General features: G+C 33.9%; 1 protein-coding gene across 1 annotated transcript in view; it reads left to right on the plus strand.

The window, feature by feature from the left end:
* The window catches only part of Tm9sf3 (transmembrane 9 superfamily member 3), a 65233-nt gene extending 44654 nt beyond the window's left edge, over nucleotides 1-20579 (plus strand). The window contains exons 10-15 of the mRNA XM_027929996.2: nucleotides 4779-4918; nucleotides 7664-7732; nucleotides 11301-11447; nucleotides 11972-12055; nucleotides 12172-12248; nucleotides 16482-20579. Coding sequence (XP_027785797.1) covers nucleotides 4779-4918; nucleotides 7664-7732; nucleotides 11301-11447; nucleotides 11972-12055; nucleotides 12172-12248; nucleotides 16482-16549 — 585 coding nt within the window. The 3' untranslated portion in view covers nucleotides 16550-20579. The remainder of the gene's footprint in view (nucleotides 1-4778; nucleotides 4919-7663; nucleotides 7733-11300; nucleotides 11448-11971; nucleotides 12056-12171; nucleotides 12249-16481) is intronic.
* Nucleotides 20580-21132: the final 553 nt, after the last annotated feature.

Raw genomic sequence — 21132 nt, forward strand, 5'->3', positions numbered from 1 at the left:
GAGAAGGAGAGAGGAGGGATGGGAAAGTGGAGGAAATGGGGAATAAATTTTTTAAAATCATACTATGCATATAAATATACCACAGAGAATTTCACCTTTATAAGTAGAAAGAACCAATCAAAAATAAATAAATTGATGAGTGAAAAGATCAGTTAGAGTAAAGAACATAGGAGGAGGGACGAGGGGTCGGAAAAGTGGGGGGAGCATGAGCTGAAATCAAATCCCATGCATGGGTGAATTTCTTTGGATGAGCCCAACTACTATTTATAACTATAATGCTCTCATAAAATAGATAAGTAAAACCAAAAGCCCACTGGGATTTTAATTGGTATTACATTGAATCTCTAGCTCAATTTGGGAAGAATTGATCTTTCTTTTTTATTTTTAAGTTGTAGATGGATACAGTATCTTTATTTTCTTCATTTAGTTTTTTGAATGTGGTACTGGGGATTGAACCCAGTGCCTCATTCATGCTAGGCAATTGCTGTACAACTGAATCACAACCCCAGCCCAAGCAATGACATCTTAACGATATTTGAGTCTTTTGATTCATGAACACAGTATATGTCTCAGTTTTTGTATCTTTAGTTTTTCTCAGTAACATTCTTTAGATGTTAGTGTTCCAGTTTTATACATCTTTTGCTGAATTTCCCCAAGTTTTTCATATTTTATGCTGTTTTTCAAATTTCAAATTCTAATCATTTATTGCCAGTTTATAGGGAAAAAATTTATATTGTTTTGCATATGACAACCTTGCTTAAATTCACTTGTTAGTCTTAGCTCCTTTATTGTAAAATTTGTTGTTAGATCATCTGTGAATAATTATCTGCAAATAAAGACAATTTTACCTCTTTTTTTCTAATCAGTATGCCTTTTTTCTTCCTTCCTGTCTTCCTGCCTTCCCATCTCCTGCCCTCCTCCCTCTCATTGCACTGGGCTAATTCCAGTACAGTGTTGAGTAGGAGTGGTAAGAGCAGACATCTTTGCCTTGATTCCAGTCATGCAGGAAACATTCAGTTTTGTGCTTGTTAAGATCTGAACTACAGTTTTTTTCCAGATGCCTTTTGTCAAATTGATTGTTTCCTTCTATTTGTAGTTTGCTGAAAGTTTTTATTGGGGATGGATGTTGGATTTTGCAGCAGCTTTTTCTCTATCCTTTTGAGATGATGATGAATAGCATTAGTTGATTTGTCTAATTATAACAATTTGCATTCATTTGATAAACCTCAGTTTGTTGTGATGTGTTATCTGTTTCATATTTTATTGGATTTCATTTGCTAAAATTATTGCAAATAGAATGATTTATGAGAGAAATTGGTCTACAGTGTACTTATAATTTTTTTCTGGTCAGGCTGGGTTTATAGAACAAATAATTCATGTAAAATCTGGTGTTTCTTCCACTATAGTATTGAAGTACAACCTAAGGAAGAGAATGATGAGTGATATATTAATATATTATCTCTGGATAAAATAAATGGGCTTCTTAGATGCTTTTGTGTTTGAGTTGGTAATGCCCTAACCAGTATCATCCCATTTGTCCCTCAGGGTGGTGGCTGAAATGCTTAAATCAATGCTAAGCCCTTCTGATAGAATCATAAAATGTTTGAGTTAGAAAATGAATGGTAAAAATCATCTTTGAGCAGATGTTGAAGAAATACTTAACCATACTTGCTGTCAAGAATGATGTATTTTCTGAGAATCTTACCAATAAGTAGTTGCTATCTATTACCTTAAAAAAATAATAATCTTTTCTATAGCATTCCAAAATAGTCCATCTTAGGCCATCTTTTCCCTTTCCAACCCATTCATACCAATGGCCAGTCTGTAGAACAAGTAATACTCATATTCATGGTTTCCAGTTGGTAGATCTTTAGGGTATTAATACTTAGTTGTTTTTTTTTTTTTTTTAGAGAGAGAGAGAGAGAATATGAATCTTTTTTGTAGATGGACACAACACAATGCCTTTATTTTTATGTGGTGCTGAGAATGGGACCCAGGTCGTGCCCGTGCTAGGCGAGCGCTCTACCGCTGAGCCACAATCCCAGCCCCAAGTACTTAGTATTTTTTTATAACTTCTTTTTATGTAGATAGGAGAGATCCTCCATGTGAAGTCTTTCCTCCCACCCCTGCCCACTTAAACTGTCTTTCTAGGGGCATGGGAAAGACCTGTATTGGTTTGAATTCCAGAGTTTCAACAGTGTATTAGACCAATAGTTTTTGCATTCTTAGCTGCTAAATTTCATTTTAAAATGTAATAGTGTGGAAGCTCAATAAAGAAAACAGATATAACATGACTCCTATTGTTGTAAATATATTTTAACACTTTAAATTTAATGAGAGCAATAAAGTTGTGATGAATACAAATTTGTTAATTAGGGGTATGAATAACAGGTTAATCCTATCTCCTTCAATAACCAGTTTATTTAGTTGAATGTCAGTAACTTCACAAGTGAGTTAATTCCATGTGATTTTTTTAACAGCTTTCCCTGAAATCTCAAGATATTCTTCAGATAAACTCATCTAGAACTTGAAATAAATTGGTTTCAGAGATTAATCACTACAATTTTTAACAAACTGCTTTATTTTAAAATCATGTATTAAAAGTCAGAAGAGGAAAAATTTTAAATGCTAAACATTGATAATGTCTTGATGAGACTGTGTGTAGGTTACTTGATTTGATTCTTGCTCTAGGTACAGAAGATCCTCCTTCATCTGCCACTCAATTATCTGTGCCACTAAGAGGTTGTAGTAGTGCCTCTCTGCTTGTACAACTTCAAGGAGAGCAAATCTGTAGAGGCCTGAATTGGGATGGGAGGGGGAGATAGAATAAAAGATATAAAGTGTAGCATCACAAACCATCCTAATTGATGACATTTACCAGAAGTTCAAATATATACAGATACAACAGGAGAAACTTTATTCTGAGTTTTGTGTAAAAATGAGTCAGTCGGGCTGAGGTATCCCTAATTCATTAAAATTGGTGTAGAACTCATTTGATATTCTGTATATTTTTAATTATGGTTAAGAATTTTTAAAAAAACTTTGTCCTTTAAAATATTTAGTTTGTTTCAGATTGCATATTAAAACAACAACAAAAATGAAAGAAAACAATGCCACTGCTATTCTACCAATCTATTTATTTTTCAGTATTTCTTCCTATGAGCTGTTTTTATAAGAAATACTGAAAACATGTTTCTATATTCTTAAGTTGAAGCTAATAAAACCAGGAAAACCAAACAAGAAATTCAGTTTTAAAATTGAAATTAAATTCATCTTATTTGTAGAGGTTTTCTTAGTTGACTCGTGAATATTGTAACAGATTCAGAAAGAGACTTTTCTCTCAGTAAAAATAACTAACATAGAACAAAATAACATCAAAGTTCCTAATGATTTTTTTCATTTTTTCATGCAGTTTGATGACATATAGAAATTTCACAAAGTTCTTAGTACTAGCTACAGTGAAGCTTTAATAATTTCCTATCTTTTTTTTTAAATTTATTTTTTAGGTGTAATTGGACACAATATCTTCATTTTATTTATTTATTTTTATGTGGTGCTGAGGATCAAACCCAGGGCCTCACATGTCCTAGGCAAGCGCTGTAGTGCTGAGCCACAATCCCAGTCCCAATAATTTCCTATGTCTTAAAAATACTTCCCATCATTAAAATTTATTAGCAATTTTCAGGGATTTTTTTTTTTAATGTTGCTTCAAAAGCAGTTCTTTCCTTTTCATGTAATCACTGGATTTTCCACCCTATACTTGTTCATTTCTCTCAGTTTCTTCAGTTTTCATGCAGCTGTTTTCTCACTGTTGCTGCTGTTTATTAGAATTCCAAAATGTATAATTAAAAGAGATTTTAGAGGTGATTCAATTCTACTCCATTTTATAGAATTTCAGTGAAGTTATCTGTACTAGATATTAGCCAGAGAAGAGTTTGCTTGTCCTTGTATACCCAGATTTCATAAAAACCACAAAAATAAATTTATTTTCCTAATTATCCACTTTGGTAATAGAATCTCTAGATGACCTTCTCTATAATTATCAGGCTGGGATTGTGGCTCAGCGGTAGAGCGCCTGCCTAGCATGGGCGGGACCCGGGTTCGATTCTCAGCGCCACATAAAAAATAAAGGCATTGTGTTGTGTCCATCTACCAAAAAAAAAAAAAAAGATTCTCTCCCCGCCCCTTTGAAAAAGAAAAAGAAAAGAAAAATATTTATCTTACTTTTGTAAAGGCATATATATAGAGAGAGATGCTTTTATTGTTAGGATTCCAACTAAGGTATTGTAGGACAGAAAAGGACATGGGCTTTGAGGTTAGCAGATCTGAATTGAAATTCTAGCCTTTATATCTACTAGCTGTGTGATCATGGGAAGTTAGTAATTTTGCCTCTCGGTCTCATGTACTTCATCTGTAAGATAGTAAAATTAGTACTTGAACCTCCATGTGCAGTAAACTATAGCTAAATAAGTTGGTTATAATGATGAAAGAGTGAGGTTAGATAAGTTAAAAGCAGATAGCTGAGAAGAAGAGAAAAAGAATTCTATCTGGGACAGTATGGAAGAATAGGAAAAATAGGAAACTAAGTGGATTAAAAACAGTTCACCTTGTTTGGTTCGATTCTAACATTTTTCCCATTTTCATTTGTGTATATCTTGTATAATTTTAGCCCATTTTGAACTAAAACATTTTCTTCTGTGATCAAATTATGAAACTTAAATTTTTAAGTCTTTTATTTGTTTTTATTGTAATCACACACGTTTTTGTTTAATTTGCAGGTGGCTGTTTGTTGCATCTGTTTTTTTGTTATTCTTCCTCTAAATCTTGTTGGTACAATACTTGGCCGAAATCTGTCAGGTCAGCCCAACTTCCCTTGTCGTGTCAATGCTGTGCCTCGTCCTATACCGGAGAAAAAATGGTAAAGTGAATGTTAAATCTTATGTGATTGTTTATCATAATATGAGTTCTTAAGACTGTTGTATACATATAACTTTAGAATTGGTATGTATTTATGAGAATGTCTTAAATTCGCGAGCTTAAGAATGTGTTTGACTTTTCTGTCAGTCTACATTGTTTGAGTGATGATGTTATATCTTTATTTCATTTTCTGACTATTGTGCCATTTACAGATATGCCAAATACTTTGCTATACTAGTGTGTACAGGTGGGAGGGAAGTAAAGCTGGAATTATGAAGGCTTACTGCCCAATTTTGTAAATAAGGTTTTATTGAACACAGCCATATCTAATTGTCCATTTACTCTCTTTGGCTGCTTATACTTTACAGCATCAGAGTTGACAGACCAGTAGTTATGTCAGAGATCATATTACCTGCAAAACCCAAAATATTTACTATTTGAACCTTTACAGAAAAAGTATGCCAACTCCTGGCTTATAATTTCTTTTTTCTTTCCATGTATCTTATTATCATAGACAATATTGACACACATTTATAGACATATACATCCTTTTGAGAAATGAATTAAGACTGAAACCGTTAAAATTATCTGACAATTATATTGTTTATCTTTATTCTGGGATTGTATAAAATCTCTCAAATTCATTTTTGTCACATTTTATGCACAGAATATATTCTTAAGGACTTCCGATGATTCACAATTAATCCTGACAAGGGATGGCAAGCATTTTTGTTTAACAGCTGAACAGATGCCTCTCTGGCAATAGTATAAATATAGTACACATTCTGTTTGACCATTAGGTTTGAAATTATGATTCTTGATGGATTTTTGAGATAGTTTGTCTTTTTTCAAAATTTGCACATAAAGTATTAATATATTTATATTCCAAATTTTATGCAAATTTGAATAAAATATAGTATGTATTTTACCTTTTAAAATTAGCACATTAAATATTTGCTGATTTCTGCTAGTCTGATTCCCCCCCACCCCCAGGTCTTAATGATAGACATAAAATAGAACAGTCTTACTGTACTTTTATTTCATCTCATAACAATAAGTAAACAGTAGATTTTTGATTTTATAAGAATAGCTGAACTGACTACATCTTTACAATAATGATTATATAATGAAAAGCCTTTGTTCTTAGCTATTTTACCACATTATAAATATAACTTGTATGTAAGATACTTATACAAATAGATGATAATTACTCTTTGATCTTTTCTAGGTGTGAAAGCATATGTAGAAATGGAGGTTGAATAAAATAGCCCCTGTAGTTTAAAGGAGAGCAGTTAATTCTAGTCTCAGGAATTGGCCAGGTTCTTTTCTTTCCTTAGATTTGTGCTTGTGAGGGACTTTGGATGAAATTATTTTTATTAGTTATATGATTTATATAAAATCACATAATTACATAGAATAATGGGTTTCACTCATGCAAATAACATACCCTTCCTAATTTTCCCTTCATGCTTCCTCATCCTCCTCAGCCCCTCTTCTTTTTCAGTAGCTAGCTAGAAATTTTTTTGAGTTTTATTTTTTTTCAACTATTTTTTTCTAAATTAATATTAGACTATTTAGGTTCAATAATATCCAGTGTTCGCCTCATCACTAGAGGGTAAGGTTAAAGCCAGAAGTCACAAAAGTTCTTCTAGTTCTCTCCCTAGGACTAGTGAAGGAGAAGAATGAACCATAGGTGACCATCCTCACAAGAGAGGTGTCACGTTTAGGTGTAGGAACATGGGAAAAAATATCAATACTGTGTCTGACTTTCACTGATTGTGTAACCTTGGGAAGATCACTTTTAGCTTTTGTATTTGTTTCCTCTAAAAAAATGAAAGACTAGATTAAATGATCTTTAAGTTATTTATTTTTTTTAGCTATCAATTTTTAAAATTTTCTTCTCAGTGTTTTAGTTTGTTCATCCTAGTACTATTAGTTTAATGTCTTTTCTATTCCAGATGCTGTGTAGGGACTGAAATCCCTAGATGAATAGTTTCTGTCTGCTAGAGTTTATAATCTAGTGAAGTCTGATGTGTGTAATTAGTTACAGAATAGTGTAGCAAGTGCAGCAGTGGACTTAAGTTCACGAGGTGATGGAAGAACAGGAGAAAGGGCCACCTCTTCTTGGGAGGCTCAGGAGAGGCTATAAAGGGCATCACTTGAGCCAGTGCTTTGCAGGGAGAGAAGTGTGAGAGGAGAGGTGTTCCAGGTGGGGAATTACAGATTGCAGTCAGTAAACATTTGTTGAACAAATAAGTGAAGTTTGAATTTTTTTTATTCTTTGACCCATTGCAGATCAGAACTTCTAATAGCTTAATTGTATAATTTGTTGGGGGAAAAAAAAAATTACAGAGCCAAGGAGAAAGTGAATACGTGACAAAGCCACAGTTTAGGACCTTCCTTCAGATGGGAGATCTGAAGACTCTCTCCTTCCCTATGGCTCTCTGTGTAGGTGCCTAGAGTCTTAGAAGTTATTGAAAAGAAGTAACAAAGTAGAAGTAAACACGTAGTCCTGGGGTTTTGCCAGTGCCAAAGATTTTGTTCCTTAAATACTACCTCAGGCTTTAATATTGGAAGGAAAATTAATTATAACCTATGGCTAATATGAAGTCTTACCTACGTATTTTGTGCCTCTTTGGAGTTTGGTTTTTCTTTTACTTTTTTTTTTTTTTTTAAAGTATTACACATCACCTCTCTATTATCAGGATCATATTAGAAGTTTACTGTTAATTTTAATATTTTCCAGGTTTATGGAGCCTGCAGTTATCGTTTGCCTGGGAGGAATTTTACCTTTTGGCTCTATCTTTATTGAAATGTAAGTTTGGCCATTTGTTTATATTTTGAGGGATTTGATTGTAATGAGAATTTAGTGGATAGGATAGGTATAGAATCTTTAGATGAGTTGGCATCTGTATTAGTCCACTTGTGTCACTATAATGAACTACCTGAGGCAGCTAATTTAGTTCCCAGTTTGTGAGGTTCAGAGTTCAAGATCAATCAGGTGAACTCATTGAATTGGCCCCTGATCTGGGCAGCAAATGATGATACATCATGATGTGTGTGGGAAGAGAAAAAAGGAGAGAGAGAGACTGTGTGTGTGTGTGTGTGTGTGTGTTTAAGAGCACACCCCCACTAACCTAAAGACCTTCTCCCAAACCTAGGCCTCCATCTCCCACATCTTCCACCATCCTGGAGACTAAGACCTTTAATCACAATGGATCCTTAGGGGACACCCAGTCTACACCCATGCCATTGTAGCATCTAACAGTCTGTTAATTCTATGCCTTCCAGAAAGGGGTCTGCATAGGCTGTCTAAAGGTGATTGCCCTGTTTTCAGATATTCAGGTGAAGTGCATACTTTTTGTTTTGTATTCTAGGCCTCTCTCACTTAACAGGAGAGCTAAAAATTCAAAGCATATATGCTAGAGAATGGTAGGCCTGCTTTTGATCACATGTATGATGGAAGGAATTTCTGATTTTTATTGTATTTTTGAATATTTTTGAAAATCCAAGGAACTAGATAAACTATTACCTATTAGTCTAGATCCTGAGATCATTTGATGTCACTCTGAGGTTTCTTCCCTACAGACCTCAGGAGTGCTGGGAAGGTAGTAGTATATGTGTTTGGGGATGAAGGTTTGTGCCCACTTATTATGCTTCATGTCTGCATCCTTCACCATTGCAAAATATAGGCCTTTATTTTCTCTGTGGCCCTGTATTCCTTGATGGCAACGTTCTGTTTATTTTAGGCAAGGTATTTCTTTGTATAGGACTTTCTCAAATACTACACTTGGCTCCAGCCCACTAAATTCCAGTCTAAGTACCCTTACAGGTTTTCAGATGCCACTGAGTACAGTAGAAGTTCCATAACAGACATGATTGGTTTGGTAGTGGTTAATTTAAAAGGTTGGTTTATGTAAGAGAAATATTTAAAAAGATAACATCTATAATATTTTAAAATAATTAAATGTACATCTATCCGTTGATTTTTTTTTTTTTAATATATAGAACCAAGATCTTACTTTGCTTATTGGTTGCAGTTTCAACCGTTTTTTTTTTTTTTTCTATGACATTCATAATATAACTTCTGTGTTTTTGAGTCTTAAAGTAGAACAAGAACATAAAGAACCATCTGAAGCATTCTAGATTTGTCTATTTGTCTCACAGTCTTTTTAATTTTATTTATTTTTTGGGGGGTAGATGGACGCAATACCTTTATTTCTATTTATTTATTTTTTATGTGGTGCCGAGGATTGAACCCAGTGCCTCACCTGGGCTGGGCAAGCGCTCTGCCACTAAGCTACAACTCCAGCCCTGTCCTTAAGTCTTTTATAGCCATCTCACCTATACTTAATTTTATAGCTTTTTTTAAAAAAAGTTCACCTTATTAAATCTTTCCAAAACATTCAACACACTTCATAGCAGCGACGCATCCTTTTTATAAATGCTCTAATGTTTATTGGTTCATGTAACATTTAACTAAATTGTCTCTGTTAGTCAGTATTCTAACACTTGACAAATGCCTGAGATGAATCTACTTATAAGGAACCAAAGCTCATGGTTTCAGTCCATAGTTTCTTGCCCCCCTTGCTTGCCGAGGCAGCTCATCATAGTGGAAGCACGTGGCAGAAGAAACTTCTTTACCTCGTGGTAGCCAGGAAGCAGAAAGAGAGAAAGAGGACGGGGCTGGAGTTCCACTGTCCCCTTTAAGGGCATCCTTGGTAGTAACCTAACTTCCTTCTACTAGGCCCCACTTTCTAAAAGTTTCATAGCACTACAGACTGGCCACTAAGTAATCAACACATGGTGTTTGGGGGATTTTTAAGTTCCATATCATAATATTGCTTAATGATACTATGAGTACAACTAAATAATACATATGGTTGTCAGCTACCAGCTGCGAGTACACTGAGCATTAGTTAGTACTTTAGAGGAAAACTAGAATGTGTGTCACTAACTTATGGTTTCATTGCACAAGTTTAGGAACTACCTTTGTACTTCTAATCTGGTACTGCTTTGTGTTCTCACTCTGACTTGACCTCTGTGTTGTTCCTCTTCTGCCCTTGACACCATATTTTCTGGATAATGTCACTTTCTGCTTTCCTAGGTACTCTGTTCCATTAGATAGCTTCTCTGTTCTTTCTTTAAAGTTGCCTCTATTTTGAACACCCTCAAATTTATTCTCATAGCCAAGGGATCTTTTTAACCTGTCAGTCTGTTTGTGTTACTTCTTTGTTAAAAACTTTTCATTTTTATTGAGATGGGGTCCCAACTCTATAGCCTGGCTTTCATAATATGAGCTGATCCTGTTCACTGACTTAGCTCTTGCCTCTTAATTTAAAGTTCTGGCTATACTGAATTCTTTTGAGTTTTTCAAAACACAGGGGATTCTTTTATTTATAAAGTCCTCTGCCTTTTCTGTTGTGTTCTTTTCTGTTTTCTTTTCCTGTGTCTAGATCATTCTGCTGGCTTTCCCCACTCCATGCATGCCCTATCCGGATTTTCTTACTGACTCCCACAGTGTGCACCCAACCAAATCTAGGAGATGCCCTCTTGTGTCCATTGGGGTATTGCGTATCACAGTGGGTAGTGATTGTCCTGTTCTGATGTTTTCCGATTAGCCAGGAAATGTCCCTGAGGGCAGAGAAATTGTTTTCACAGTGCTATTTTTACAATATTTTTCCTACCTTCCTAGCTGATATGTGGTGTAGGGCTCTTGTAAATATTTGTTGAAAGAATGAATGACCATCAGATTAACCAACAAACAGAAGAGAAAAAAAAGAGGCCAAGCTAAAAGGCCCCGTTCTGATTTAGTGATGACTTGAGTAATAGATTTAGAGTAAAAAGTCTTTTTTTCTAATGAAAAATCTTTCTGTTTTCCCTTACTGTTGTCTGAAGACAGGGTAGATCTTCTTTGAATTTTCTCTTCCTAATCTTACATCATACTATTACTCTACCAAACTTATTTTACATACTACTATATTACTCTATCAAACTTATTTTTCTATTTGATAGGATGTTTATAAGATACCCTGGATAGTGTATCTACAGGCAAATGACAGAATGAAAGAATTGACTTCATTTTACAAGTACAGATTTTTCACTGTTTTCATTTGTTCTTTTCCACATTTAACTCCTTTAAGCTTCTAGTTTATTCAGTTTGCTTAGAGATGAATACCTTATTGAAGAATCTTGAAAAACTATAAAAAATATTTTTAAGATAATTTTCAAAAATTTGATAAGAAAGGGTAAGGGAGATTGTTGGAAGTTACTAAAAGAAAGATATTGATATAAGTGAGGTGAAAATGAGAACTAAGATGTGAGAGCAGAGTTAGCTTCAAGAATGAAGACTAGAAACCTGTGTCTATATTGCATTTTCTTAGGTATTTCATCTTCACGTCTTTCTGGGCATATAAGATCTATTATGTCTATGGCTTCATGATGCTGGTGCTGGTCATCCTGTGCATTGTGACCGTCTGTGTGACCATTGTGTGCACATACTTCTTGCTAAATGCAGAGGATTATAGGTGGTAAGTACTTGTGAGCAGAAACCCTTAGGTTCATAATATTTTATGATGAGTTTGCCTGTGAAGTGTATCAAACAGAGGAAAAGATCTGGATAAAAATATTGTTACTTAAGATAGCATAGAGATTTTTCTTTTTTTTTTTTTTGGTTATAAAAATAAGGAAGATTTTAGAGGAAAAATAATATCAATCAGATTTTTTTGTGCTAATGTTAGAGAGGAAATATTTTTGTAAAGTGCTTAATGTGGAAGGGTTTTATGAGGAAGCATCTTTTCATTTTAAGCAGGAATAGCATTAAGTCTGAAAAAGGAAATTTTTTTATATTTCATGTCACTTACAATAGGGAAAGTGAGAAAATTCATGATCTCCCCTAATTTTTAGGCTCTCTTCTTGTTGACTTTAAGCACTATGTACAAACATTTGTTTTTTTAACATACAGAATTTTAAAGGATTTTTTTAAATAAAATTCTTTGCTTTAAAATTCTTTTTAGTGCCATTCATTTAAAAGTGTTCTCTCTTCTTTTTCCAGGCAATGGACAAGTTTTCTCTCTGCTGCATCAACTGCAATCTATGTTTACATGTATTCCTTTTACTACTATTTTTTCAAAACAAAGTAAGTGGAGACATTTTCTTATTTTTTCTTTTCAGTTAGAAAACTAAGGAATAAGACCTTATGTCGAAAGCAAAAAAATATGTATACTATATGTAGTTATTTTTGTTTTATTGCAGGATGTATGGCTTATTTCAAACATCATTTTACTTTGGATATATGGCGGTATTTAGCACAGCCTTGGGGATAATGTGTGGTAAGTTCTGAAATTCTTGGAACATTATGAGTAAAAGTTTAAGTGTTCAAAATTAGAAAAAATAGTAATTAGAAATTAAGAAAGTATTCTGTTGCTTTATCAGGACACCAAAATAAATGACCTTCAGTTCTTTTTACTCTTCCTCCAAACCTATTTTATCACCTTAATTTCTATTTTCATAGAAATTTTTAATAATTCCATACAACAATTAGTTTTTTATTCATGTTAAGAATTGGAATTTCTAAAGTTTTGGTTCGTTGGAAAAAATCATGTGTAGGCAGGTTAAGGTGTTGCCCAGATGATTTCTGTTTGGAAGATCCTCAGACTGTAGATAAGAGGTACCAGTGTGTCGAAGGCAGCATGGTTTACTGACCGTGACAACATGGTTGTCTGCAGACTGGGCTTCACTTCTGACTGTGCCACATGTATGCTCTGCACCTTTATCTGGTGCTCCCTAGCTCTCCAAGCCTCTATAAAATGAGAATAATGCTACTTGTTTCATGGGTCTTATCACAGTCTTCTATCAAAAGGAAGAATAGTTGTCACTATATGATACAGTCCCTATCAAGTGTGAAATACCTAGAAAATAAAGAACTTTTGGAAGCAGCATGTTGAATGGAAAGGGCATGAACTTTCCAAAAGTCCAAAAGGCCTAAATGAGTTTCCATGCTGCTGCTCACCTTTCTTGTGGTCATGGAAATTACATTGACCTACGACCCCTTCTCATCTGTAAAATGAACATATCTTTCAGAGTGGTTGAGAGGAATAGTGTCATGTGCAGGCAGCATCAGAGGTAGTGCCTGGACTGTTACTATAAGAGAGAGCTGGTTTCACAGGAGAGACATGGTGAGGAAGGGGAAGAGCTGAGCTGAGGCTTCTGGGGTCAGTCAGCCCTGAGTATGAATCCTGTTATCCCTACTTAACAGCGTGCTTTTTAACTGTTCTTCCTCACCTTTCCTCATTTACAAAATTTACAAAATAGAAATAAAACCTACCTCTTTGAGTTGTCAGAGAATTCAGTAACTGAGTATGGGTGGTAAGTAGAGTTCTTACCTAGCAGATGAGAGGCCCTGGATTTGATCCCCAGATCTGGGGGGAAGAAAGCCCCCCCCCCAAAAAAAAAAAAAAAAAAAACAACACAAAAAAACTAGATGATGTCATGTACAAGCATCTTAATATCCTCAGGCAGTTAGATGATTCCTTTAGTGTTATTGGCTATCCTTTCTTCAGAATATTGCTCATTGGACTCCTCTTTATTTGAGTTCTTTCTTGATTGTCATCAGCATTCAAGGAGGTATAGAATTAGGTGATTCTGAAGTGTGTAAAAGTTTTTTTGGCCTTGACTTTTTCTATATGTGATCGTTGGAAGACCTAGAGAAGTATTATCTTGTCATTTACAAAGAAAATGGAGTAAATCTAGCTAAATTTTTTTTTAGTGCTTTTCCCAGTGAAATTTCATCTTGCTTCCTAGAAATCTTGGCAGTTCCCTGCCACTTTGGCAGTGTACCAGTGTTCATTCTTGAATGGGTTTTGTATGCCTTTGGAGCTGGGTGAGGGGGTAGAGATTACTATTCAGACTGGAACTGATCATCATCATACAAAAATTATGCATACCCATCAATTTATGTTGCTGTAATGTTTAATTCAGTAATTAAAAGAAAGCTATGTGTTTATTAAAATGTAGAAAAAAGAAACGACTACATCAAGTTGTTATTTGTTTAGATTGTTATAGTTTGTATATAATGAGCATAGCATTTCTATTTTAAGGAAATTAAAAGTGCATCTCTCTTATTCCTAAGACATTTGCTTTTCTAGAGGGCATATTCAATATCCTTTATAATAACGTTTTATAAAGTTATACTTTTATGAGTTTATTCTTGAGATACTCATAAAATTAGGAAAAATGATTCTCTAGGTCTATAATATTTTGATTTTAAGCATATCTGTTCAAAAGGGAACAATATTTTGTACATCTAGAAAATTAGATTTGGTTATTGAATTTGTGTTTTATTTTTCCAGTGAAGTTTTTTTGATGGTAATTAAAATTTTATAGATATTTTTATGTTCTAAGAATCCAGGTTTATTTTTATAAAATTGAATGATTTTTATCTTACATTAAGAATTTTATTAGAACTTTTTAAATGCATTATCAGTATTTTGAAGTGTAATATCATTATTTCATATTATAAAAGAAATATCTGTCATTGCAAAAATATAGGTTTATATTGTCATTTTGGTGGACTTTTTGCATTTTTAATATTTCATTATAAGAAAATTTTCAAACATACAGAAAGAGGGACAATAATGTATACAATGAGACCCCATGTACCCAATACCCAATATCAGTAATTATTGTCTCATGGCCAATCCAGTTTTATTTATATCCTCATTGCACTCCTTTTATTCTGATATTAATCTCAGGTTTTATGTCATTTTAGCTGTAAATATTTCAATGTATCTATCTCTCTAAGCATAATTTTTTTCTTTTAAATGAACCTTTATTTATTTATTAAGACCTTTATTTATTTATTTATTTTTATGTGGTGTTGAGGATCGAACTCAGTGCCTTGTGCATGCAAAGCAAGCACTCTACCAACTGAGCTATATCCCCAGCCCTCTAAGCATTATTTCTTAATATGACAAAATATTCAGTGAGTATTCAAATTTACCCAGCCTGTCCCCACTTGCTTTTTAATGCAGTTTGTTTGCGTAATAAGCCAATTAAGTCTCATCCATTGCTTGGTTTAAATGTCTCTTGGTGAGCTGGGGATATAGCTTAGTTGGTAGAGTGCTTGCCTCACATGCACAAGACCCTGGGTTCAATCCCCAGCAACATACACACACACACCCACACACACACACAAAATACACAAATGTCTCTTGGCTCTTCTGACTATATATGGTCCTTTTCTTTTCTCTTGCTGTTTATTTTCAAAATATTTATTTATTTAAGTTTTCCATATTCTGGTTATATCCCTGCTGATTGTATCTGTGAGGTGTCATTTAATGTTTTACCATGAGTGTCCCCCAACCCATAATTCCTATTAAGTACTAGTTAGAGCTTTAACCATTATAATCCCCAGTACTCGTTCAAGAATACTTAACAGCTTAACAGGTGGTTTGTAAACTTTCATTACATCGTGTATGTTGTGTCTGGGCCTCTCTGTATGTGAGGTTAGCAGCCATTGACAAATATTGCCTACCTGAAATAATTAATTAGTGGTCATAATAATCTAATTCTGTTGTTACTTTTGTATTTATTAGGTGGGATACTCCTATATGGAGAGCCTGCCTTCATCAGCCATTTGGTTACCTTGAGGGTACAGTTCATGTATAGGAGATGCAGGGTAGATACATGTTTGTTTCTTTGCTTTCATTCACCAGTTGGGTGAATAAAAGATGGTTCAAAAGTGACCAATTAGGCACATGTGTGTGTACCATTTTTAACTCATGGACAGTTTACCTTAAAACTAAGAAAACTGAGCTAGGTAGTGAATTCCTAAATCTAGTAGAGAATTTTCTCTGACACTTATTCTAAAGAATCCCAAGTATTTGTAGTAAGGAACTATCCAATTTGTTCATTCGTTCAACAAATACTTATTGAGTACTTTTTCATGTACCAGTCACTACTTTAGACGTGGGAGGTAGATACTTTATTAATAAAATGACAGATATCACTGCTTTCAAAACTGCTGATTTACTTACCTATATCTCTTGTCCATTTCTTCAAATATATTATCCTTTCTACCACAGACACACAGCTTCTAACTTAAACTTAAGAAGATGTCAGAAAGTACCTTTTCTCTAGAGCTATAGAAGCCACTGGGCCAGGGTTCTATGTTCCTCTTCACTTCTTACTTTTTTTTTTTTAATGTTTTGTTTTAGTTGGACATAATACCTTTATTTTATTTTTATGTGGTGCTGAGGATGGAACCCAGCACTTGCTAGGCGAACATTCTACCACTGAGCCACAACCCTTAGGTTCCCCCCACTCGTGATGTATCAGTTTCATAGTTACTGATTATACAAGTAATAATTGCTATTTGATCAAAAAAATTACATTAGTTCAGACTTGGTATCTGATGGTAACAGATACTTTGCAAAGCAAATGATATATAGTTCAGTAAGTTCAAGGAGAATGCTAATGTAAAGACATTATCTTAGAATAATGTTTGTGTAAATAATGGATACTGCTCTATGTTTGTTTTAAAACATCTTATTTTATCTTTGCAGGAGCAATTGGTTACATGGGAACAAGTGCCTTTGTCCGAAAAATCTATACTAATGTGAAAATTGACTAGAGACCCAAGAAAACCTGGAACTTCGGATCAATTTCTCTTTCATAGGGGTGGAACTTGCACAGCAAAAAAAGCGCAAGAAGAGATTTGGGCTTAACACTGGGTACTTTGTGGGTCTCTTTCGTGGATGGCTTAAAGTAACATCTATTTCCATTGATCCTAGGTTCGTACTGACTGCTTTCTCCAACTGTTCACAGCAAATGCTTGGATTTTATGCAGTAGGCATTACTACAGTACATGGCTAATCTTCCCAAAAACTAGCTCATTAAAGATGAAATAGACCAGCTCTCTTCAGTGAAGAGGACAAATAGTTTATTTAAAGCATTTGTTCCAATAAAATAAGTAGAGGGAAACTTGGATGCTAAAATTACATGAGTAGAAATCTTCCTGGCACTTAGTGTTTCTACATTATTGAAAAATGATGTTCCAGAAAGATTACTTTTTTTTTTCTCTTATTTTTACTGCCATCGTTGACCTATTGTGGGACATTTTTATATATTGAATCTGGGTTCTTTTTTGACCTGTTATAGGTTTTTTTCTCCTCCAGTTCAACTGCATCCTTTTTTTTAAAAAAAAGAATTAAAAAATATTAAATTCTGCATGTAATATATCTGCTGTCATCTTAGTTGGACCAGCTTCCCATTTATTTATCTTAAAATTTTCCAGTTATATCTTAATTCCATCCAAAGAAGATACAGTCTGAAGATAGAGGTGTACTCTCTACAATGCAATTTACTGTACAGTTAGAAAGCCAAGTGTTAAATGGAGAAGATAAGTTGTTTTTATTAAACATTTTGAGATTTAGATAAACTACATTTTAACTGAATGTCTAAAGTGATTATCTTTTTCCCCCCAAGGTTAGTCTTAAAATCTTTTTTTGCGTTTGAATGAAGGCTTTACATAAGAAATTATTAAAAGCAAGGGGGGTGGGTAATAAATGTACATAACATTAAATAATGTAACGTAGGTGTAGATTCCCAGATGCGTTTGGATGTACAGATGGACTACGGAGTACTTTTTTCTGATGATGATTGGTGTAGAAATGTGTGAATTTGGGTGGCTTTTTACATCTTGCCTACCATTGCATGAAACATTGGGGTTTCTTCAAAATGTGTGTGTCATACTTCTTTTGGGAGGGGCATTGTTTTCTTCTGTTTCTTTTCTGAGACTCCTACAGGAGCTAAATTTGTAATTTAGAAACATTTAATTTTGTTAATCCTGTCTGGGACACTTAAGTAACATCTAAAGCATTACTGCTTTAGAATGTTCAAATAAAATTTCCTGACCAAATTGTTTTGTGGAAATAGATGTGTTTGCAATTTGAAAGATAACTGTTCAAAAGGCAATATTACTTAATGCCAGTTATTTTTTAATAGATTATAAAATATGCCTTTCTAATACAGAGGACTCTCACTTCAAAATCCCCAAACTGTCGTACATCTAGATTATCCAGTATAGTCACAAAGTGAATGACAAACCTTTTGAATGAAACTATGGTGCAAAATCTGTTAGGTTGGTATACCCTGTAAAGTTGGGTGGGGTATAAGTGGTTAGCAAATATAGGTTACAGTTTTCTAAGAGATCTTAATTTTGATTACATTTTTCCCAGAACTATCCATAATGTAAAGTTTTCCTAGAACCACTGAGTTTCTAGTTTAATGGTTTGCTATGCAAATGACCACCTAAAACAATACTGTATATTGGTATTTTTAGAAAGTCTCAAATCAGTTGTATTAAACCTTAATGTGAAAATCATGTCAATAATAATTACATTAGATGTTTTCATTACAAAAATATATTTCTATAAAGTAATGGACTCCATATCCTATGTTGTGGCATATAAGACCTATGAAGAGTGAATTTTTCACCTCAAGTGTGGTTGATATAAACAAACAGAAACTGTAGGTAGAACTTCTTTTTCAAGACAGAATGTGATATTAAATGTAATCTACTGGTTCTTCCACTTTGTCTTCTCACCTGCCTTTATGATCTTGTAAGAAAAGAAACTAAAAGGCAATATTTAATTGCTTATATTGTGTAATTTTTTAACATGTTAGAGCACTTTTAGTATAAGAACATAGGCTATCTGATGGAGTATAAACTGAGTGGCAAACTTGTCTTAATCAAAATGCAGTTTATTTTTGTGATATGATTCTTGCAGGTAAGATATAAGGTTGAGAATATGTTTAGCTGCTTTCATTTGCACCAACTCTACTAAGTTGAGCTGTATTTGACATTCTTTGGAATCTGAAAAGTGATTTTCTAGTTTCCAAATACATTAAGAACATCAACATTAACATAAATCACTTTGAAAAGTCCTTTAGGAAAAAGGCTCATTGGTTTGTGGCTTCATAGAGAGGTAAATATATATGTGAGTCTTGAAAAAGATAGTTTACAAATGGTTTAGCTCCCTAGCACTCATCAGTTGTAGAATAGTAAAGTAGAATATTATTTAAGTTAATTGAAAGGTGGGGTTTTTCTACACTCCATCAATGCTGCATATGTCTTCAATTTGCTAATGTTGGCTCAACTGACACTTTGGACACTATCAAAAACTAAGGATAAACTTTCTCTGTCTTTAAGCATGCTTCTCCTGAAATTTAACTACATTAGTAGTTTACATTGCTTCATATATCTGCTCATCCAAGGGTAGGATAAAGTAGAACTGTAACAAAAGGAAGGTGGTAAAGTTTTCTTCAGTATGTACCATGTTGGGTTCTTAGATGGTACTGGGTTTGCCCATAAATCAAATCCCATACTCTTAAAATTCATTTATTGTGGTGATGTCTGAACCTAGTGAATGGTATACTTGGGTATTTTCCTCTGAAAGTGGATAGACCTCTTTATAAAGGTGGTTGCTGCAAATTCCAGTTCTTCCAAAAGCCACTTTTAGGGTTTATTCACAAATTATATTCATTTTGATATAGCTTTTGTTTCCCAAATGTTTACCAACCACCATATGCCAAATGTCTTGCAAATAAATATTATTTTAAAGTGTCCTCAATTTTTACAAATGTAAAAAGATACAGCATATTAATGTAACTTGTTCAGGAAGAGCTACATACTGAAGGGCTTCTGTATATGAATTCTAAGGGGGAAAGGCCTGTTTGTAAAAATCTATACACCGCAGTTCCATCTGGGTTTTAAGTTTAGATTTCAGTGTGTCTTAGTGCTTTATTCTATTGGTTTATTGGAACATACAATAAGTAGGAGTAGTGCTGTATAAAAACAAATATTCATTAATATTTTATAAAAGATCTTCATTAAAGTTCTATAATTATGAAGCTATGTTTTAATAATCAAGAGTTAATCAGAGAAGTGGAAATTTAGGAAGATTGTTTGAAAATGTGTACAGAAATAGACTAGATTTGCAGATAGAGTAGATCAGAGTTAACATTATACCTGCAGAAATTTTGTAAGATTTAAATTCAGTCTGAGTATTAAGTCTAGTTCTCTCCTTTGAGCATTCCCTAAAAGGTATCTGATTTGACATTCTTAGAGCTGCAGATAGAAATATACAAAGACAAAAATAAAATTAAGTTCTCATTCACTGTTAGAAAATGGCAACAAGAAACTTGTGAAACTGACTTATAATGAAGTATTGGTGAACTAGGCTCGTAGTAACTGACCAACTAAGCATAGTTTGTGTTTACCCTAGTTCTTCAGTTTAGGTTATTTGAGAGTTATAAAGGTTATTAAGAGCTTAAGGCAAGGAAGAAAACATGGAATTCTGTTGGAAGGACAACAGAGCATTCTTGGAAAAGCAATCTCACTTGGGCTTTTCATCTGTGTTAAACTGGAACCTATAAATCCCCACAGAGCATGGACAATCGACAGAGTTGGAAGGAAACAATTTTTGCCCGATGATCACTTCCATTTTGTATACACCCTTGGTTTGTGTAGGCCATATTCTAGCTGGCTTTTCAGTCATAAAAATCCAGTATATAATGTATCAGATACAATTGAGGTTCTAATCTAGTCTGTTAATTTATCTGAAGTTGGATTTTTAAAAAGTAATAAAAAGTTAAATGTACTTCCCTTGGATGCTTTGTTTCTTTCCTTTTTGAAACAGGTGAACCAAGTGTAAGGGATCACCAACTATTATTGGCACACATATTAAGAGATTACTGATAGCTTTCCGCAGTTAAATAGAGCAGGAGTCAGAAACTGTTGAGAGCCAGGTAGTAAATAATTTAGTTATTAAAGGTCCTGCGGCCTGTCACAAGTATTCTGTCACAAAGCATCTATCACAGGTAGTACATACATAAACCAGCACTACTGTATTCCATTGAATGTACAAAAGAAACACTCTGGCCATAGTTTGCTGGCCCATGAAATAAAGATTTAAAATTTAGGGTGTGGGTTTTTTTCCCCAAGATTTATATTTTGGAAAAAAAAAAAAAGTCAATGTGCTGAAAAGTTGGAAGAATAGTTTTGTTCCTTTAAAAAGATGATCTTTTTTTCCTTCTATTACCATTTCCTTTGACTATAAGCTTTGGATCCTGTACTCAAGCCCCTCACGCCTGTCCTGATTTTGTCCCTCTCCTGATTGATAACACACCGCCTTTTGTCTACTACTTTTTACT

This window comes from Marmota flaviventris, chromosome 4 (assembly GCF_047511675.1).
Source record: "Marmota flaviventris isolate mMarFla1 chromosome 4, mMarFla1.hap1, whole genome shotgun sequence".
NCBI classification, from domain to species: Eukaryota; Metazoa; Chordata; class Mammalia; order Rodentia; family Sciuridae; genus Marmota; species Marmota flaviventris.